This window comes from Staurois parvus, unplaced genomic scaffold, assembly GCF_062004578.1.
Source record: "Staurois parvus isolate SC_StPar_1 unplaced genomic scaffold, SC_StPar_1.0 ptg000063l, whole genome shotgun sequence".
NCBI classification, from domain to species: Eukaryota; Metazoa; Chordata; class Amphibia; order Anura; family Ranidae; genus Staurois; species Staurois parvus.
Window position 1 is genome coordinate 158426 of NW_028317859.1, and position 19923 is coordinate 178348.

General features: G+C 42.1%; 1 protein-coding gene across 1 annotated transcript in view; it reads left to right on the forward strand.

Annotated features, from left to right (window-relative positions):
- The window catches only part of CNTNAP1 (contactin associated protein 1), a 227226-nt gene that overhangs the window by 151313 nt on the left and 55990 nt on the right, over nt 1-19923 (forward strand). The window contains exons 16-18 of the mRNA XM_089668764.1: nt 801-974; nt 4119-4337; nt 16077-16316. Of these exons, the coding sequence (XP_089524890.1) occupies nt 801-974; nt 4119-4337; nt 16077-16316 (633 nt within the window). The remainder of the gene's footprint in view (nt 1-800; nt 975-4118; nt 4338-16076; nt 16317-19923) is intronic.

A 19923-nucleotide genomic window follows, 5' to 3' on the forward strand; every position in this document is an offset into this window, starting at 1 on the left:
TTTCACTTGCTGAAGGCAAAACTAAAGACAGAAAGACCCACAAACAAAGAACAACTGAAGACAGCTGCAGTTAGAGCCTGGCAAAGCATCAGAAAGGAGAAAACCCAGTCTTTGGTAATATAACCAATTGATTCTCACAAGCAGCCAAAAACTATTATAACATACTATGTTGACTTATTTAGTGAGTGTAACTAAATAGCTACAATCCAGAAAGCAGCTCACAGTTACACATACTCATAACATGTGCATAATCTAAATAAATAAACACACAGTGCTGCGCTTCCATTAAATGCCCAAAAACACATGTGAATGCAAACAAATGTAAAAATAAAGTGAACAATTCTGATTGCAAAGTCTCTTAAATAGTGTTGCTCCTTCAACTTCAAAAGAACTTCATAGCTCTATATCTTCTTAAAGCTTAGTCCTTGGCAGGGGCAGACTGACAACTCATGGGGCCCCCAGGCAATAGGGGATCATGGGGCCCCTGTGTCCTTGCCCAAACTAAAAAAATCCTATGAAAAAGGTACCAGGGGCATCTCATGGGGCCCCCTACTGACCCCGGGCCCTCGGGCAGTGCCCGAGTTTCCAAATGATCAGTCCGCCCCTGGTCCTTGGCACACAACGTCATCTGTAAAACATGGTGGAGGCATGAAGTCCTTTCTTCCTTTTGGAGTGGTTCATTTGCAAATGTTTTTAGAGCTTCACTGTAGTACAATGGTTAGCTTGGTGCAATATCTGAGTCAATTGAAGTCTTACATTGTATGATACTGTTCACTAAGATTTTCCTTTTAATATGTCAGGGAACACATGGAATACTGTGACGTTTATGAAAGCAACACGCCTCATTTTCCCAACCTTCAAACCCGGGAATAGTATGGATATCTCCTTCTTTTTCAAGACTACATCCCTCTCTGGAACCTTTCTGGAGAACATGGCCAGTGACTTCAAGATCTTTATCAGAATTGAGATGAACAGTGAGTTAGCCATTTTTGTTTTCACATCCCATGCCTTCAAGAAATACAAAAAAACATACCGGGTCTTGAATGTTTTCATTAACGTATTCTGATGAAGACTAAAATACATAGTATGGGGAAAGGAGGGGAAAGAAATTCAATGCTGTTCTGTGCACTTTGCAATGTTATTTTAAAGCAAACCTTTCATAGCACATGCTCTGGCTCTAGAACAAAACTTGAATATCTCCTAAACTGTGCACATTTAGGAGATATTCATTTTACGTACAGATAAGCTTTAATATAAGCTTAACAAAGTGACTTTACTGCCACTTTCCCCAGCCTGGACCGGCTGAGTGGCGTCACCCAACAGTGCGCTTCAGCCCACGGTTGGCTGAAAATGGGCTACAGAAGTGCAAAACAAACTGCACTCCTGTGATCCACAGAAGTATAGCCAAAATAGCTGTACTTCTCCTTTAAATGTGGACAGCGCAGTCTTGAGCCAGTCTATCGGCCTGGAGAATAGAGGGGGGAGGAAGAGGGGGGAGCATGAGAGTACCTTGCTCTCCAATGCTACAGGGCTATTTATTTCACTTGATGCCTACAGCTTAGTGTAGTTCCTGTGCATTACCACTTAGGTTAGAGGAAATAATTTATATATATATATCTCAAGCTATTGAGTAACTGCTCACATCAAACATGTATCCCCACATGGAAATGATATCTTATAAATAGGTGAATGCTGCACTCACTCCTATATTAGCTCACTGTGTCATCCTACTGATGTTAACTAATTAATTGACTTACTGATTAGCTGCAAACAAAAAAATGAATACTAATAAAATATTCTACACCTACTGGGTATTGTGCCCAACAGTGCTGTGCTGTAAATCATAAAAATTATAAAGTGATATACATACAGCAATATCCTGATGGTATTATCCTACTGAGTGTTGATTCCAAAATAGCAGTGCTGCAGATCCTAATGATAATACAAAATATATTAATAAAACCAAAAAGTTCATTAATTTTCACTGATCAAAGATTATCAACATTTACGTCAATATAGAAGTGCTATTACTCTTAGATATTGGTGCCAAAGTGTAATACATATAAGTCCTATGTGATAATATGCAAATACCTTAGAACAAAAAGCACACACAAATCAAATAAGTTTCCACTAGTAAAACATGTCCATGAATTACACAGTGCCAAGTGCACTTTATGTATTAATTTCACTTTAAAATCTTCACTTAGGAGAGATTTCTTCTAACTTCTAGTTGTCACTACAGGACAGGAAGCTAATAGAAATCTCCATAATGGGACAGGGGTTTATTCATTTGGTGCTCTACACAAGAAAAAAAAATGTTGGCTTTAAATATACTTTTAACTTTTTCTTTTCATTTTGCACTGAATGCTTACAAGATATAAGGCATTGTTTGCATATCCATCACATAATACAATGGGGAAAATAATTATTTGATCCCCTGCAGATTTTGTAAGTTTGCCCACTCACAAAGAAATGAAGGGTCTATAATTTTTATCATAGGTGTATTTTCAATGATAGAGACAGAATATCAACCACAAATACAAAAAAAATATGATACAAATGTTAGAAATTGAGTTGCAGTTCAGTGAGTAAAATAAGTATTTGATCCCCTATCAACCAACAACAATTCTGTCTACTGCAGACTGGCTATGTGCTCATGTGGTACTGTCAATTTAAGAAGGTGTTCCTAGTGACACCTGTCCACAGAATCTCTTTCTTCCACCTCACCATCATGGGCAAGACCAAAGAGCTGTCAAATGATGTCAGAGATAAGATTATAGATCTACACAAGGCTGGAATGGGCTACAAGACTATCAGCAAGAAGCTTGGTAACAAGCAGACAACTGTTGAAGCGATTATTCACAAATGGAAAAAATACAAAATAACCATCAATCGCACTCAGTCTGGAGCTCCATGCAAGATTTTGTCTCATGGGGAAAGGATGATCATGAGAAAAATGAGGGATCAGCCCAGAACTCCATGGGAGGAGCTTGTGAATGATCTCAAGACAGGTGGGACCACAGTCACCAAACAAGCCATTGGTAACACAATACACCACTGTGGATTGAAATCCTGCAGCTCCCGCAAGGTCCCCCTCAAAAAGGCACATGTACAGACCCATTTAAAGTTTGCCAATGAACATCTAAATGATTCAGAGAAGAATTGGGAGAAAGTGCTGTGATCAGATGAGATCAAAATTGAGCTCTTTGGCATTAACTCTACTCGCTTGGAGGAAGAAAAATGCTGACTATGACCCTAAGACACCATCCTTACAATGAAGCACAGAGGTGGAAACATTATGTTTTGGGAATGTTTCTCTGCTAAAGGTACAGGATGACTTTGCCTCATTGAGGGGACAATGGATGGGGCCATGTATTGTAAAATCTTGGATGAGAACCTTCTTCCCTCAGTCAGAACACTGAAGATGGGTGTTCCAGCATGAAAATGACGAAAAACATACTGCCAAGGCAACAAAGGAGTGGCTCAAGAGGAAGCACATTAAGGTCATGGAGTGGCCTAGCCAGTCTCTAGACTTTATTAATAAAGAAAATTTCTGGAGGGAGCTGAAACTTTGAGTTGCCAAGCGACAGCCAAGAAACCTTAAGGATTTAGAAAAGATCTGAAAAGAAGAGTGGACCAAAATCCCTCCTGAGATGTGTGCAAACCTGGTAACCAACTATAAGAAACATCTTACCTCTGTGCTTGCCAACATGGATTTCTCCACCAAGTACTAAGTCATGTTTTGCTTGGGGATCAAATACTTATTTTACTCGCTGAACTGCAACTCAATTTATAACATTTGTATCATGTGTTTTTTTTCTGGATTTTTGGTTGATATTCTTTCTCTATCATTTAAAATACACCTATGATAAAATGATAGACCCTTCATTTCTTTGTAAGTGGGCAAACTTACAAAATCTGCAGGGGATCACTTTATTATCCTTAAAAAAACAGACAATGTCATTAAAATTTGATTATTTTCATCATATACAGTGGGGAAAATAGTTAAGTGATATTTGTATAATAGGAAAAGCAGCTATCTTTAAGTGTGATGATTGTCTTACTAACCATTTACAAATGATCCTTTTCTTCCATCGTTATCAATTTGTGTGCACTAGCAACAACTGACTTGGCATTTATTTATGACATTGGTAACGGCCATGAAAATGTGACTGTAAAATCTCCACTTCCTCTAAATGACAATGAATGGCATGAAGTAAAAGCTGAAATGAACGTTAAACTTGCTCGAATCAAGGTGGACAGACTTCCATGGGTTATCCGCAACTTCCCTATCCAGACTTACCTGAACACATCATATGACCGACCACTTTATGTAGGTAAGTTTATAGACAAAGAAGATTTAATCCAGTAGCACTTATAGTACATGGACACAATTGTATTTACACTTTGCTAGCAAATCCACCTGGAAATACTTGAGAATGATGCTCAAGATGATCTTATTTGCAATAGGGTCGGTTTTACCCCTCATTGAGTCTACTCCAACATCCAGACCCCCAGCAGGAAGAACTGGTCGAACCTCTATCATTCAGAACCTCAGGATAGAAGACAAGTAGCTCATCTGAAATGCTGAGCCTAGCTTGCCATGGCCAGGCCTAGTGTGGAAAAAAATGTCAATCGTATTTCATGCAAAAAAATTTAATTTGTCCATGTGTCTCACAAGCAAATGTGTTTTTTTATATCTTTTTCGTCCAGGAAATCTGATTCATTCTTAGGTCACAGTCACATGTCCAGTGGCCATACACTTTGTTATTGTATTGGCAGAATTTCCCTAGGGTTAAAACATTTTGAGTACAAATTTGTGATGCTGGCTTAAGTCAGTGCCTATTTGTTTGGTATGGAAGGCATTTTTCCTTTGGTAAGGAAAGCAGTGAAATCAATAAGTGAGAGAATTTGATTTTCCTAGCTGGAAATTTGGCCTTAAATTGCATTTTTCTCTGTTTACCTAACACACTGTAATTATTTCAATATAACTGTAAGGGTGTCTCAGGGGGGAGGGGAGATGAACTCCTATCTCTCAGTAGTACACCCAAGCTGTAGAGCAGTATCTGGCTAACAGGGTGTCTTGAGCTCCAATGATGTGGGAATTTAGCACACCAATGTTCTTTAAATTTTTAGTGCTTCCACCTAAAATGGCCTTAGATTGAAGGGTGGGCTCCATTTAAGGAACACTTTGTCTCATGGGTGTATATTCCTTGCATACTTTTGCATCTATGAAGAAAGTTAGGTCCAAACATGAATGTTTCCAATGCTTTACTTGTTGGGTAGGACAAGAGGACAAAGGAGGTGGAATACCAAAATGTCTTTGAAGGTTCTCATTTAACCAGGTCATGGTATATCTAGTAGTAGGTAGTCACAATCAACTAGACTTGTTATGTAATGTCGAAGAGATAACCTAACACTTAAGAAGTGGCTTGGCTATTAAACATATTCAACATTATAGAACATTTCCAGCTAAATGTGACTAACATTTACTAGATAATTACCAAAACTCCCCTTCCAAGAAGCTTCTGCAACCTCTTGGCTAACAGTTGCTAGGTGGGTCACACCATCTAGAAGCATTCTGTAGAGCTTTTTCTGGTGGGCATAATCCTCACAAAACAAGAGATTCAAGTGTAGCTCTGTTCAGTTGGTGACTGTAGCAGAATGACTCTTCTTAGGCCCAATCCTAGATTGTAAGCTCGAAAGAGCAGGGCCCTCGAACCCCTCGTGTAGTGTATTGTTACTGTCTCGTCTCATGTTCTGTCTCCCTTGCTACTGTACAGCGCTGAGCATACCCTTTGGCGCTATATAAATACTGTATAATAATAATAATAATAATATGGCATGTTTTATCTAGTAGTGCGACAACACCCTCTAGATCAGCTCTTCAGGCTTGGGGCCTAAAACCAGACACACAGCCTGTTCTAGCAAATTCCCTTTCCCCGGCATTGGGAAAGCTGAAGGGCCTTCATTTAGAATTGATGGCTTCTGGGTAGCCCTTACAGAATGTGGCCTCCCTGTTTTGTCAAAGTAGTAGAATCTGAAGTGCGCAAATGCGGTGAGGAACAAATATGAGGAATCTGAAGTGCGCAGTGCGGTGCTGAACAAATAAGAAAAACAGTTACATGAAAATATACAGTATTGCATAAGAAATGCACAGTTAGTGAGAAGTGGTCTATAAAGAGTCACTTAAGCATAGTCAGTCCATGTGCTATGCCCACCAGTGTTGGAGCGCAGTTAACTCTCACCCAAAATTCTGCCTCCTTCCACTCACTCAGTTGTCTCAGCTGCTATGCAAACACAGGGTCTAGCTTCCAGGACTGCATTTTAGGAAAGCTAACCCCCTTCATCAGCCTTACAGCAGTTTTTAAAAGCCTAGCAGCAGAAGACAATCAGCAGCTGAAAACCATTTTGAATGCAGAGCAACATTGTTAATATTTCACAGCAAAACAATTACATTTCCGGATAAAATGTAGCAATTGTTAATAGGTGTGTAAAACATTTTCTAATTTGTTATTTGGTGGTAATGGGAAATGAAAAAAGTATCATTCTGCTAAAAAAAACTTCTTTTAACCGCTTCCATACAGGGCACTTTTACCCCTTTCTGCCCAGACCAATTTTCAAGTTTCAACACTCTCACACTTTGAATGACAATTGCACGGTCATACAACCCTGTACCCAAACTAAAATTTTATCATTTTCTTCACACAATTAGAGCTTTCTTTTGGTGGTATTTAACCGTTTCAATACCGTGCAATTTTACACCTTCCTGCCCAGGCCATTTTTCAGGTTTCAGCGCTCTCACACTTTGAATGACAATTGCGCGGTCATACCACACTGTACCCAAACTAAAATTTTATCATTTTCTTCACACAACTAGAGCTTTCTTTTGGTGTATTTAATCACCGCTGGGGTTTTTATTTTTTGCTAAATTAACAAAAAAAGACCAAAAATTTTGAAAAAAAAACACGTTTTTCTTTGTTTCTGTTATAAAAGTTTACAAATAAATAATTGTTCTTCATAAATTTAGGCCGAGATGTATTCTGCTACATGTCTTTGGTGAAAATAACCCAAATTAGGATGTATTTTTTAGTTTGTAGGAAAGTTATAGAGTTCACAAACTATGGTATAGATCTGAATATTGATCAATCCTGAAGTACTGACAGCCAATCTAATTTCTTGAGGTCTAAGAATGTCAGAACAGTACAGATATCCCCCAAATGACCACTTTTTGCAGAGTAGACAGTCCGACGTACTTCATAAGAGGCATGGCGAGTTTTTTGAAGTTTGTAATTTTTTTGTCATAATTTTTCAGAAATGAAAAAATTAAAAAAAATGATTTTCACAATTTTTTTTTTTACATACTGTCACAGTGCACTACATCATATGAGTCATCATATAACTGGCATGGCGGTGATCAGAGACACTGACTAGTGACAGTATCAAAAAAAAAAATTGATAATTTTTTTATTATTATTTTTAATTTTTTATTAAATTTTTTTCTCTTTTGTAAGATTTTTTTTTTTCACGTTTCACTATGACCAAAGTATTATAATGTTACCATAGTAACATTGTACTACTTTGGGGAAGTGATCGGTATTTTTTTTTTTTTTTACACAATTTGCTTATACAATATATAATATTCTATAAGCAAGCATTTACTTGAATGAAATCGATTCATTCAGGGTTTTTTATTTTTGTGCTTAGCTGTGATTTGGCCAATGCTAATCACATGACACAGCTGGGCTGTGATTGGCCCAGCCTGTGCATGTGATCGCTGTGATCAATCACAGCTAGACACACTTGTATACAATGGCTGGCATGAAAGGAAGCCATCCATTGTATACAACTGTCATGTGACCTGCTGTGATTGGTCACAGCAGGTCACATGGTACTGGCACGGGCCGGTACACAGATCTGTCATCGGCCGTGTCCGAGGTACACGGCCAGTGACAGATCGCGCCGCAGCGCGGCCCTGTGGGCATGCCCATTGCGCATGCCTGAAAGGACGCCATATGGCGTCCACCCGGAGGGATGAGCTGTTCGCCCACCCGCCATCTGGCTATAGGCCGGGCGGCAACTGGTTAAAAATAAAGCTAGAGAACTGTTACTAAAACACAGTTAAAAATTATCCAAAAGGAATAAAACATCTAGTTATCAACTATTTTCATAATCGATTAGTTGGTCAACCGATCAGTATGCATTATTTGCTTACATATTAGCAGGGCCACTGCTAGATTATTTTGCGCTCTAGGCAAGACCAGCTACTTGCACACCCCCCCCCCAACAAAAATATAACTGCACCTGTAGTTCTACTTCACCCCTCTTTCCCCTCACATTTTCCACCTTAGCACAAATCCTCTCATCCAAATACCCCCTCCTTGCATACATCCCCCTAAATCCCTCCGCTTAGCACAATCCCCTCCAAATTGCCCTTCTCAGCACAAGACCTTCCTCCCCACCCTCATAGCACAACCCCTCCCAATCCCCCCTCCTAGCACAAGTTCCCCCCCTTCCTCCTAACACAATTCTCCCCTCAGACTCTCTCTACTAGCACAAATCCCACAATCTCCCCTCCCCGTCCCCTCTGCTAGCAAAAATTTCCCCCAATCCCCTCTCCTTGCGAAATATCCCCCCCAATCCTCCCTCGTAGTACAACCCCCCCATCTCCTCTCCTAACACAAATTTCCCCCTAATCCCCCCTCCAAACACAAATCTCCCCTCAATCCCCCCTCCTAGCACAAATCCTTCCCCCAATTCCCTTTCCTAACACAAATTCCCCTAATCCCCTCTCTTAGCACAAATCCTCCCCCCACATCCCCCTCCCAGCACCAGTCTTCTTCCTTCCATCCCCCCACATAGGAAAAATTTCCCCAAATCCCTCCTCTAGCTAAAACCTCTTCAAATTATCCTTCCCAGCATAAAATTATCCCACCATACTCAAATCCCACCTTGCTTTTAGCACAAATTCCGTGCACCACCCCTCCCCCACCAAACCTCCCTCCTACACCTATTACATATCCCCCATTCCCTCTCCTAGTACAAACCCCCCACCTAATCATCCCCATTACCCTTCCCAGCACAAACAGCCCCATCCCCCTCCTGCAAAAACTCCTCAACACAAAATACTGTTACCCCCCCCCCCCCTTTCATTATATACAGTCCCCCCCCCCCCCGAACTTACAGGCAGGAAACCCGGTAGAGGTGCGAGTTGTGCTCTCACTCCTGTCAGTGGAGCGATCCTTCATACAGCAGATGACACAGGATCGCCCTTGGATATGGCTATACGCAGTCTGATTACCCTGCCCACTATCTCCTAAAATGACCGCTCATCTCTCTGCAGCAGGGAGCCAGGGAATGAATCAAACACTGAACATGCCGATGTCACTGACAGGAGAGGAGAGCACAGCCTGCACCTCTCAGCTCTCTCCTGTCATTTCTCCTTTGCAGGCTTCACTGCTCCAGGCTGCTCTCCCCTTGTCCCAGTTGTGTGTGTGGGGATGGGGGAAGGCACTGAGTAGCCAAGCACAGCGTCCATGGAAAGACTGGCCTGGGGGATTGGGGGGGGCACAACCGAAATCTGGGGGGGCATAGCCCTCCAGAGCACCCCCTAGATCCAGCCATAGCAGAGAGTAGGGAAACCAGCAGCTGTGGCTGTGCCCTAGGCAGCAGTGCACCTTAGGAGGCTGCCTAGTTTGCCTAGTGGTAGCTCCAGCCCTGCATATCAGAAAATACAGTTCAGCACACATACAGCTCAATACACCGTCCATACATGTCAGTAAGTGCCTAAGAACTTGTGTGAGGAGCAATGCTTCATGGGACATGTAGTCCTTGGCAGGAGAAGGAAGTGGTTTATAGTGATTCTAAATGCAGTGGGTTTTTTTTATTTTGCTATAGGGGCACTCTATACTACAAAACCATTGCACAGTGCAGGTAAGTATGCAAAATAGGAAGAAAAAACATATCTTAATAAAAGCAGCAAACATTACATAATTAGCCCCATGATTGCCCCTAGATGTTAACCTCTTCATAGCCAGTGTCATTAGTACAGTGACAGTTCTACCACTACCCCTTAGGAATTGCTGATGAATTGGGTCCCCCTATAGTCCTGCACAGCCAGGCAATACGCATTCTCCACACAAGCTTGCATCCAGAGTCAGAAAATCAGTCCTTGAGCTTTGGTTTTGTTGTTTATTGAGGGGGTTTGAACTGGGATAGGGTAAGGGGGGCATAGGGTGCCCAAAGGAACCAATAACTGAGGACCAAACTTCCTGGAACTATTCACAAGCTTCTCTTCTGCAACACAGTCTCTGTTGGAGTGTTAGCCAGCATCTCCTTGTTGTACCACCCTAGACCCTACATGAACTCCTCTCCGTCCAGCAATCTGGAGACTTGTCAGGGCTCCCGGTACGACCAGAGATGCGTGAACTGACACAGGGAAACGCAGGCTCAAGTATGGTCTAACAATATAATTTATTAAGGGTTATACACAAATATAACACACAATATAACAAAACCAAACCTCCAACTGATAACGGAATGTACACAGATAAGAGCAGTCAGGGCTGGTGAGGTGGAGTGGTCAGGCGGGCCGGGTCAGGAATCATCGGGCAGACAAGACACAAAGGAGTAGGCAGAGCATAGTCAGACGGGCCGGGTCAGGAACAATCAGGCAGACAAGGTACCAAAGGAGCAGGCTGGAGAGTGGTCAGGAATAGCCGTAGTCAGGACAGGCGGAGTTCATTCAGGGTCAGGATCAAGCAGAATCAGGAATCAGGCAGGAAGCAGACAGGATGCAGGTACAGAGGCACATGGGAAACATACACCAAGGCACTGACTGCAGGTCTGGCCATTCCTTAAATACACCTCCTGCAATCAGCCTCAGGTGATGGCCGACTGCAGGAGTGAGCTTCTGGTTGCTGAGAGCACCCACTGGCCAGCCCTGGTACTGCAGCCCACAAGGCAGGTGAGTTCCACCACCATTGGCAAGTCCATTCCTGACAAGACTTTTCCTGAGCAGGGGAACTGGCTCCTGTCCCTTTTTAAATGAGATGAACAGTCACTAGTAGGGGGCTAATCTGGTTTCCCACCAGAGTGCAGATGTACTCACTCAGATCCTCTCCTGTACTGCTTGTGGGTTAGTGGCTGCTACCAGGCTCATCAGCGGGGCTTCTCCTCCCCTGCCATACTGGTGGTCCTCTCTAGGGCCAATGAGCTCCAAGTATTCCGCCTTTCCAGCTCCAGGCTCCTGGCGGCCTTTCTCCTCCAGCCTCACTTCTTCCTATTCCTTCTTCCATCCAAATCTCCACACTCCTGCTACTGAGCAGGTTCCAACACTCCCAGCCCCTTGCCAGATCTACTGTTGGGGATTGGCTGAGGTCTCTCAAGAGTGCAGCCAGTGCACTTCTACTAGGCAAGCTAAGCAGCCGCCTAGGGTGCACTGCCACCTAGGGGCACCTGGATGCACCACAGGCCAGCACTATGGACCTCAAGTATGAATTCTTAATTCCTCTGCAGAGTCCCCCTCTCCTCATACTCAGGGAATAATGAGAGAATGATGGTATCTTTACTCTGCACAATTGTCCCAGAGTCTGTCCACACACATGATCATTTAGAGTGTGTATATAGAGATATATATATATATATATATATATATATATATATATATATATATATATATATACACACTGCTCAAAAAAAATAAAGGCACACTTTTTAATTAGAGTATAGCATCAAGTCATTTAAACTCCTGGGATATTGATCTGGTCAGTTAAGTAGCAGAGGGGGTTGTTAATCAGTTTCAGCTGCTTTGGTTTTAATGAAATTAACAACAGGTGCACTAGATGGGCAACAATGAGATGATACTCAAAACAGGAATGGTTTTACAGGTGGAGGCCACTGACATTTTTCCCCCTACTCATGTTTTACAATTGTTTTTCACTAGTTTTGCATTTGGCTAGGGTCAGTGTCACTACTGGTAGCGTGAGTTGATAAATGGACCCTATAGAGGTTGCACAGGCAGTCCAACTCCTCCAGGATGGCACATCAATACGTGCCATTGCCAGAAGATTTGATGTGTCTTCCAGCACAGTCTCAAGAGCATGGAGGAGATTCCAGGAGACAGGCAGTTACTCTAAGAGAGCTGGACATGACCGTAGAAGGTCTTTAACCCATCAGCAGGACCGATATCTGCTCCCTGTGCAAGGAGGAAAATTATGAGCACTGCCAGAGCCCTACAAAATGACCTCCAGCAGGCCACTGATGTGAATGTCTCTGACCAAACAATCAGAAACAGACTTCATGAGGGTGGCCTGAGGGCCTGATGTCCTCTATTGGGCCCTGTGCTCACTGCTCGGCACCACAGAGCTCAATTGGCATTTGCCATTGAACACCAGAATTGGCAGGTCTGCCACTGGCGCCCTGTGCTTTTCACAGATGAGAGCAGGTTCACCCTGAGCACATGTGACAGACGTGAAAGCTGTGGAGAACGTTATGCTGCCTGTAACATCGTTCAGCATGACCATTTTGGTGGTGGGTCAGTGATAGTCTGAGGAGGCATATCCATACAGGGACGCACAGACCTCTACAGGCTAGACAATGGCATCCTGACTGCCATTAGGTATCGGGATGAAATCCTTGGACCCATTGTCAGACCCTATGCTGGTGCAGTATGTCCTGGGTTCCTCCTGGTGCACGACAATGCCCAGCCTCGTGGCGAGAGTATGCAGGCAGTTCCTGGAGGAAGACGGAAGTTATACCATTGAATGGCCTCCACGCTTGCCTGACCTAAATCTAATAGAACTCCTCTGGGATATCATGTTTTGGTCTATCCAATGCCGCCAGGTTGCACCTCAGACTGTCCAGGGGCTCAGTGATGCCCTGGTCCAGATCTGGGAGGAGATATGCCAGGACACCATCCGTCGTCTCATTAGGAGAATGCCCCGACATTGACAGGCATGAATACAAGCCGTGGGGGCCATACAAGCTACTGAGTACCATTTTGTGTTGATGTAATGACATTTTAGCAAAATGGACTAGCCTGCTGCATCATTTTTTCACTTTGATTTTCGGGGTGTCTTTGAATGCAGTCCTCTGTAGGCTGGTAATGTCCATTTCCATCAAATGATGGGGCATCCTTACGTTCCTAACACATTACCTATTCCATATCAGTATAGATAATATCCAGCATGATATTTTTCCCCATTGAGATCTGATGTTTTTTCAAAGTGTTCCTTTAACCACTTTAATACTGGGCACTTTTACCCCCTTCCTGCCCAGGCCAATTTTCAGGTTTCAGCGCTCACACTTTGAATGACAATTGCGTGGTTCTGCAACACTGTATCCAAATGCAATTTTTATCATTTTGTTAACACAACTAGAGATTTCTTTTGGTGATATTTAATCACCACTGGGGTTTTTATTTTTTGCTGTATTAATAAAAAATCTAAAATGTTGAAAAAAAGCTAAGTTTTTCTTTGTTTCTGTTATAAAAGTTTGCAAATAAATAATTGTTCTTCATTTCTTTGGTGAAAGTAACCCAAATCAGTATTTATCTAGCCTGTAGGAAAGTTATAGAGTTCACAAACTATGGGATATATCTGAAAATTGATCAATCCTGAAGTACTGATGGCCAGTCTAATTTCTTGAGGCCCAAAAATGTCAGAACAGTACAGATATCCCCCAAATGACCCCTTTTTGCAAAGTAGACAGTCCGACGTAGAGGCATGGAGAGGTTTTTGAAGTTGTAATTTTTTGGAAAATTAAGAAATTAAAAATCAAGGACACTGACTGGTGACAGTACAAAAAAAATGTATAATTTTTTTTTAATTTTTATTAAAAAATTTTAATATCTTTTTTTTTTTTTTTTTTTTTTTTTCATATTACACTATGACAAAGTAACCATAGTAACATTGTACTACTTTGGGAAATTGTTTTTTACACAATTTCAGAATTTATTTGCTATAAGCAAGCATTTAACAGAATGAAATTGATTCATTCATGTTTTTTTGTTGTGATTAGCTGTGATTGGCCATGGCTAATCACATGCCACAGATGGGCTGTGATTGGCCCAGCCTGTGCATGTGATCACTGTGACCATTCACAGCTAGACACACTTGTATACAATGGATGGCATGAAATGAAGCCATCCATTGTTTACAACTATCATATGACCTGCTGTGATTGGTCACAGCAGGTCACATGGTACTGGCAATGGGGCCGGTACACAGATCTGTCATCAGCCATGTCCGAGGTACATAGCCAGTGACAGATCTCGCCACAGTGCTGCCCTGCAGGAACATGCAAGGCATGATACAGGAAGGACGTCATATGACGCTCTCCCGGATCGATGAGAGTCCCGCCCGGCCATCATTTTACTATAGTCCGGGTGGGAAGTGGTTAAAAAGACATAAAAAAAACATCCATCCAGCGACACAGCCACCTGACAGGTAAACATAGGGGTGGGGGTTACCTGGTGACGTAACCGGGTGACTCAGCCCCTATGTCTACCTCTCATTGGGCGGGTGTCATTCCCAAATGACAGATAAACATGTGGGCTGGGTTACCCAGTGACATCACCAGATGATTCCGCCCCATATTGACACTTACCCAATGCACCCCCTGTTCTAAAGCAACCCCCCCCCCTCATGTTAAGGGCATGTGGCTTGGTACGGTTCAGGAGGGTCTGCCGAGCTGCATGCTTGGATAAGGGTCTGGTAAAGATTTTGGGAGGACCCCACACCAATTTTTCTTTTATTCTGGCGTGGGGTTCCCCTTCAAATCCATACCAGATCCATAGGGCCAGGTACATGAATTTGGGGGAGGTACAACAGAATTCCAAAAAGTATCATAAACCCTCTTCATGAATTTCCCAGCTAGTATGATGCAGGACTCTAGAGCCTTCTTAACAGAACGACTGGCATACATATTATCCTTGTTTGCAATACTTTGCCAGACAAACTAAAAAAAGCCAAAGTAAAACATCCAGTCTCGGTGGTGTGCACAATCTAATTTTACAAGCTAATATAAGCCAAATGAAAACTGGGAGAGACTTGTAACCTTGTAGCAAATCAGGAGGTATCCTCACCCTCGAACACTGAGCCCAGGAGACCCTGTGGTGGTGGAGATGTTGGATGGTGAAGGAATATAGGCCATCTTCCAATTCACATAATATTATTATTATTATTATTATACAGGATTTATATAGCGCCAACAGTTTGCTCAGCGCGTTACAATATAAAGGGAGACAATACTGCAACAATACAGTTCAATACAAGAGGTATAGGAGGGCCCTGCTCCTTGAAGCTTACAGTCTAAGAGTATATCATTTTGAAGCCTGTTGAGCCTGTTTACATGGGGGTTTGGGTATGGAGCTTAACATGGATGACTCTGTCAGAAGCTATAAAGACTGTCTTGATGTCTTTGGGTTTCCTCATTATGGATGCAGTCAATATTGAGTTCCCAATATTTTGGTCATTATTGTGGGTGCCACTTAACTGTTATCCTCCCACGGGGCTAGTTTGGTGAGGTGGTCTCCAATTCTTGATACATCACTCAGTGGTAGCAATAATGTTCTTTATAGATACCTGATAGTGGGTATAAAAATCCACAAAACACATTATAATCACCAGGACCACAAAACATGACTAGCGTACAAAACAAGTACAGATACCAGTGGAAACAAAGTGTCTGGTTTATGAAAAATGTATATGGTCTAACGGTGTGGTTTATTAAGGCAAATGTGAAGCATTATTTTTTAAATAGGTGACATTATTGCCTTAGTTACATAAAGTGCCAAAATAGCCTTAAGAAGGTTGCCTATGTATATGAATTGTATAATTATTCCTAAAAAATGTCAAGAAAGTAATTGAACTTTTAGACGATGTTTTACATTTTTGAATGGGCACCTTGAAGTCACAAAAATTAGATAATTTCCTATGTACATAGTCACTAGGAATGTGGTGCATTAAATTATATATAGACCAGTTACTGTTGTGTAATGAAATCATGTAACTTGTTAGTTTATTATATCATCTGTTGCATTCAGTGTGTTCTTTGCTTATTTTTGCCAATCACAGGCTCTGCAGACTACAGACTGAAGCCATACATTGGCTGTCTCCGTGGTCTTCGGATGAATGGTCTGACCTTAGACTTAGAAGGAAAGGCAAATGAGAGATTAGGGGTGAGGACCAACTGCACAGGCTACTGTGAGAGGCCACAGATGGAGTGCCAGAATGGAGCCCGCTGTGTGGAGAGATACAGTTACTATACCTGTGACTGTAATGGAACTGGCTTTGAAGGACCATTTTGCACTAGAGGTAAATAGGGGTAAAGAGTACTGGAAGAGGTAGAACAATACCAACTTTCATTATGCAGAAAATAAATATCTGTATCTGTGGCAGACACTGAAGACAAGGGTAGAAATAGTGCAATGTTATAGGAAATGAAGATGTACACCTATCTAATACTGACCTTCTTCTGCTTTATTTATGTGCCACGGATTCACAAAGTGCTGCAAACTGAGATACTTCCCCATGTGGACTCAATAGCATCACCATTACACTGCCACCCCAAGCTTAACACATTGATGGAAGATATGATGAATCCTCAAATTCATACTATGTCATTAATACTGTAGCAGTGCATGTTTAAAGCAAAACTGCAATGGATGCCACCATATTCTCTCAGTACTGGCATCCATTAAAACACACCTAGATTCAAACTGCTTTACCCTTCAAACCGTGTAAGAAAAGTCATTTGTGAATGATGTAGCACTTACAATAGGCATTCTGTAGCTGTTGTTTGGCCAGGTCTACTTTTGTCGTCCATTGTACTGCGTTTCTGTGGATAGCTCTACCTAATCCTTGACCCCTCCCCCAATGACACCAATAATGTAATCCAATAATCAGTAGTAGGAAAAGGTGGTTATGCCTGCAAGAACAGAATGTGCCTAAGCACGGTCACATTTGAGTGCCAGGTCCCGGGGGGACGGCACTGTGGTCTGACCCACACTGCACTCTGACCTACACTGCACACGTGGATGAGACATATGTCAGGCACAGGGGTAGACTGATTATTTGGGCACACCCGAGTGCTCGGGGCCAGTAGGAGGCCCTCTCCCTGGTTGGTACTTCTTGCAGCATGTAAAATTTGACAGTCGGGGGTGATCAGTGCAGTGGTGGGGGCAGTTACAAGCATCATTCTCCCTATATGGTTTTCTATGAAGCAGCTGAAAGTCGCTTCTCCTCTTCTGCAGATTTCAGCTGCTTCATGGAAAGCCATATGGGGAGATTGGTGCTTGTTACTGTCCCCATCACCGCATCGATCATCCCCGACTATCCATCGGATTTCCCTTCCTTTCTGGGCACCTCCCATGTGCTACTCCAGCCCCCCTGTGTGCTCCTTGGCCCAGCATCTCCATGCAACACTGATGGCTTCCCTCTTCTCCTCTCCTGCTGGCTGCTGTCTGTCAGGATAGAGAACCGAGGAAGGGGCCAGTAATTTAGTGGCCCCTTCCTTTTCTGAATGAGCAGAGTCTGTAATCAGTACCGATCACTGAGTCTGTCCATTCATAACTGAAGCATCATAAACTGTTTACTATGCTTCAGTTTATGAATGAACAGGAGCATCTGTCTCCTGTTCATTCATCTTCAGTGCAGCTGAGGCTGCAGAGAAAGGGACTAGATAATCTCTGTCCTCAGTCCCTTTCTCTGTCTCAAAGGGGATGCATTCCCCTGACATCTCACCAAAGCGGATTTAAAAAAATGTAATAAGTATTTTTTAAGTAATCCCCCAAAAAAGCATTGTGCAAAAAAATTAAATTTGTAAAAAATAAATCAACACTACTGACACCATCCACTGCTCTACTGACAATGTACACTGCCCCTTCCTCAGAACAAAAATTATAGTAAAAAATAATAGAAAATAAAATAATAAAAACAAGAAGAAACTACTGACACCATCCACAGCCCCCCCTCCCCCGCTAAGCATTGTGAAAAAGAATAAAAAATTGTACAAATTAACAAAAATAAAAAACTACTGCTACCATCCACCGCTCTACTGACACTGCCCACTGCCCTGCTGACACTGTCCACTGACCCCCCAAATCATTGTGAAAAAAATTATACAAAATTATTTGGAAACAATAATTAGAAAATAAAATTGTAAAAAAAAAAAAAAATCTGTTCATTGCTCTACTGACACCATACACTGCTACCCCCCCCCCCAAGCATTGTGAAAAGAATAATTTGTAAAAAATAATAAAATAGTAAAAAATAATAAAAACAAAAAACTACTGACACCGTCTACTAACCTACTGACATTGTCCACTGCCCCCAGAATAAAATTAAAAAAAAATAATAAAAATAAACAATAACATTCTGACACTTCAGCATTTTTAAAAAAAATAATAACAAAAATGAATTGCAAAAAATAATAAAAAATAAAATTGTAAAAAATAAAAATAAAGAACTACTGACACCATCATCTGCCATGCTGATACTATCCTGCACATACTACCCACTCTGTACTCTTCTCCTGCACATACTACTCACCGCCATACACTCTGCACTCCTCTTCCTGCACATACTACCCACTCCCATACACTCCACACTCCTCTCCTACACATACTACCCATCGCCATATACTCCACACTCCTCTCATACACATACTACCCAGTCGTACACTCCTCACGACCCTGCTGCACATACTGCCCAACGCCAAACACTCTGAACTCTACCTGCACATACTACCTACCTCCATACACTCCGCACTACTCTCCTGCACATTATACCCACCTCCATACACTCCACACTCCTCTCCTACACATACTATCCATGGCCATACACTCTGCTGTGTACATTCCCTATCCAACATTACCACATTCTGCAATAAACCATTTCAGACTCTATTTAATCGTATCCCCTTTAAGCCATGCCCACTATTTAGCACAGTTTAAACCATGCCCACTTTTCACCACAATGCATCAATGCGTAAGGTGCACTTTTGATCTTGCAAAGGGGCCCACTGATTTTTTGATACACCCCTGGCTCTGCTGCTTCTGATCAGAAATTATATGTTAGCATGGTCACAATAAACTGTGTGATCAAATCCCTCTTAGACAGCCCAACTTATTTTTTTAATAACAAGAACATTTCAAGGGGTATGAATACTTTTTCAAGGCACTGCATTGTAAGCCAGTTAAATTCCTGGTTCTCTGGTGGAACGAAGAGCCCGGAGAGGCATCAGAGGGTAGCAGTAGATCCCTCCCGCCACCTGTAAAAGCATTCCAGTGGTTAGTTAGCCTCTCTAATTGCTTTTACATTCTAGTGAATCACCTGCTATTTAAAAAAAATACTGGGTTGATGCCTGAAGCTGCAGGCATCAGCCCGGTATATGCTTCAGAACCGCTGATATATAATTACGCATTGCGGTTCTGAAGTAATTAAAGTACACTTGTGCTTAGACATTAAATATTGTTAACAAGCTCTCACTGACCTTTGTAGCTATAGGCATTGTGGAGCACTTCATAGTTCACACCTGTGGCACTGAGATCACACCTCCTTTCCCCTTTATTTTCTATGCAGAGCAAAAACTTGGCAACTTGACAGCCTTCTAATGTAAATAAACAAGTAAGGGCTGTAAGCTGCTAGAAACCACTCAAATTGGCATTTTTAGTCCCTGTTATGATCTTTGAGAATTAAGTACTTCACAATACCTGCAACTAAAGGGGGTTTGATTACAAGCACAAGAGCTCGATCAACGTTCTCCTGATTTTCAGGTGTAATTTTATCTATAAATTAAGGTATTTTGTATTTTTGGGAGGCTGTGGTTTGTAACACTTCCTTACTTGAAGATGCTGCTGGTGAAGAAACACTTTGTGATAATCCAGAAGCAGCAGAAAGAGTGTTCCTGGAATGAGAACTC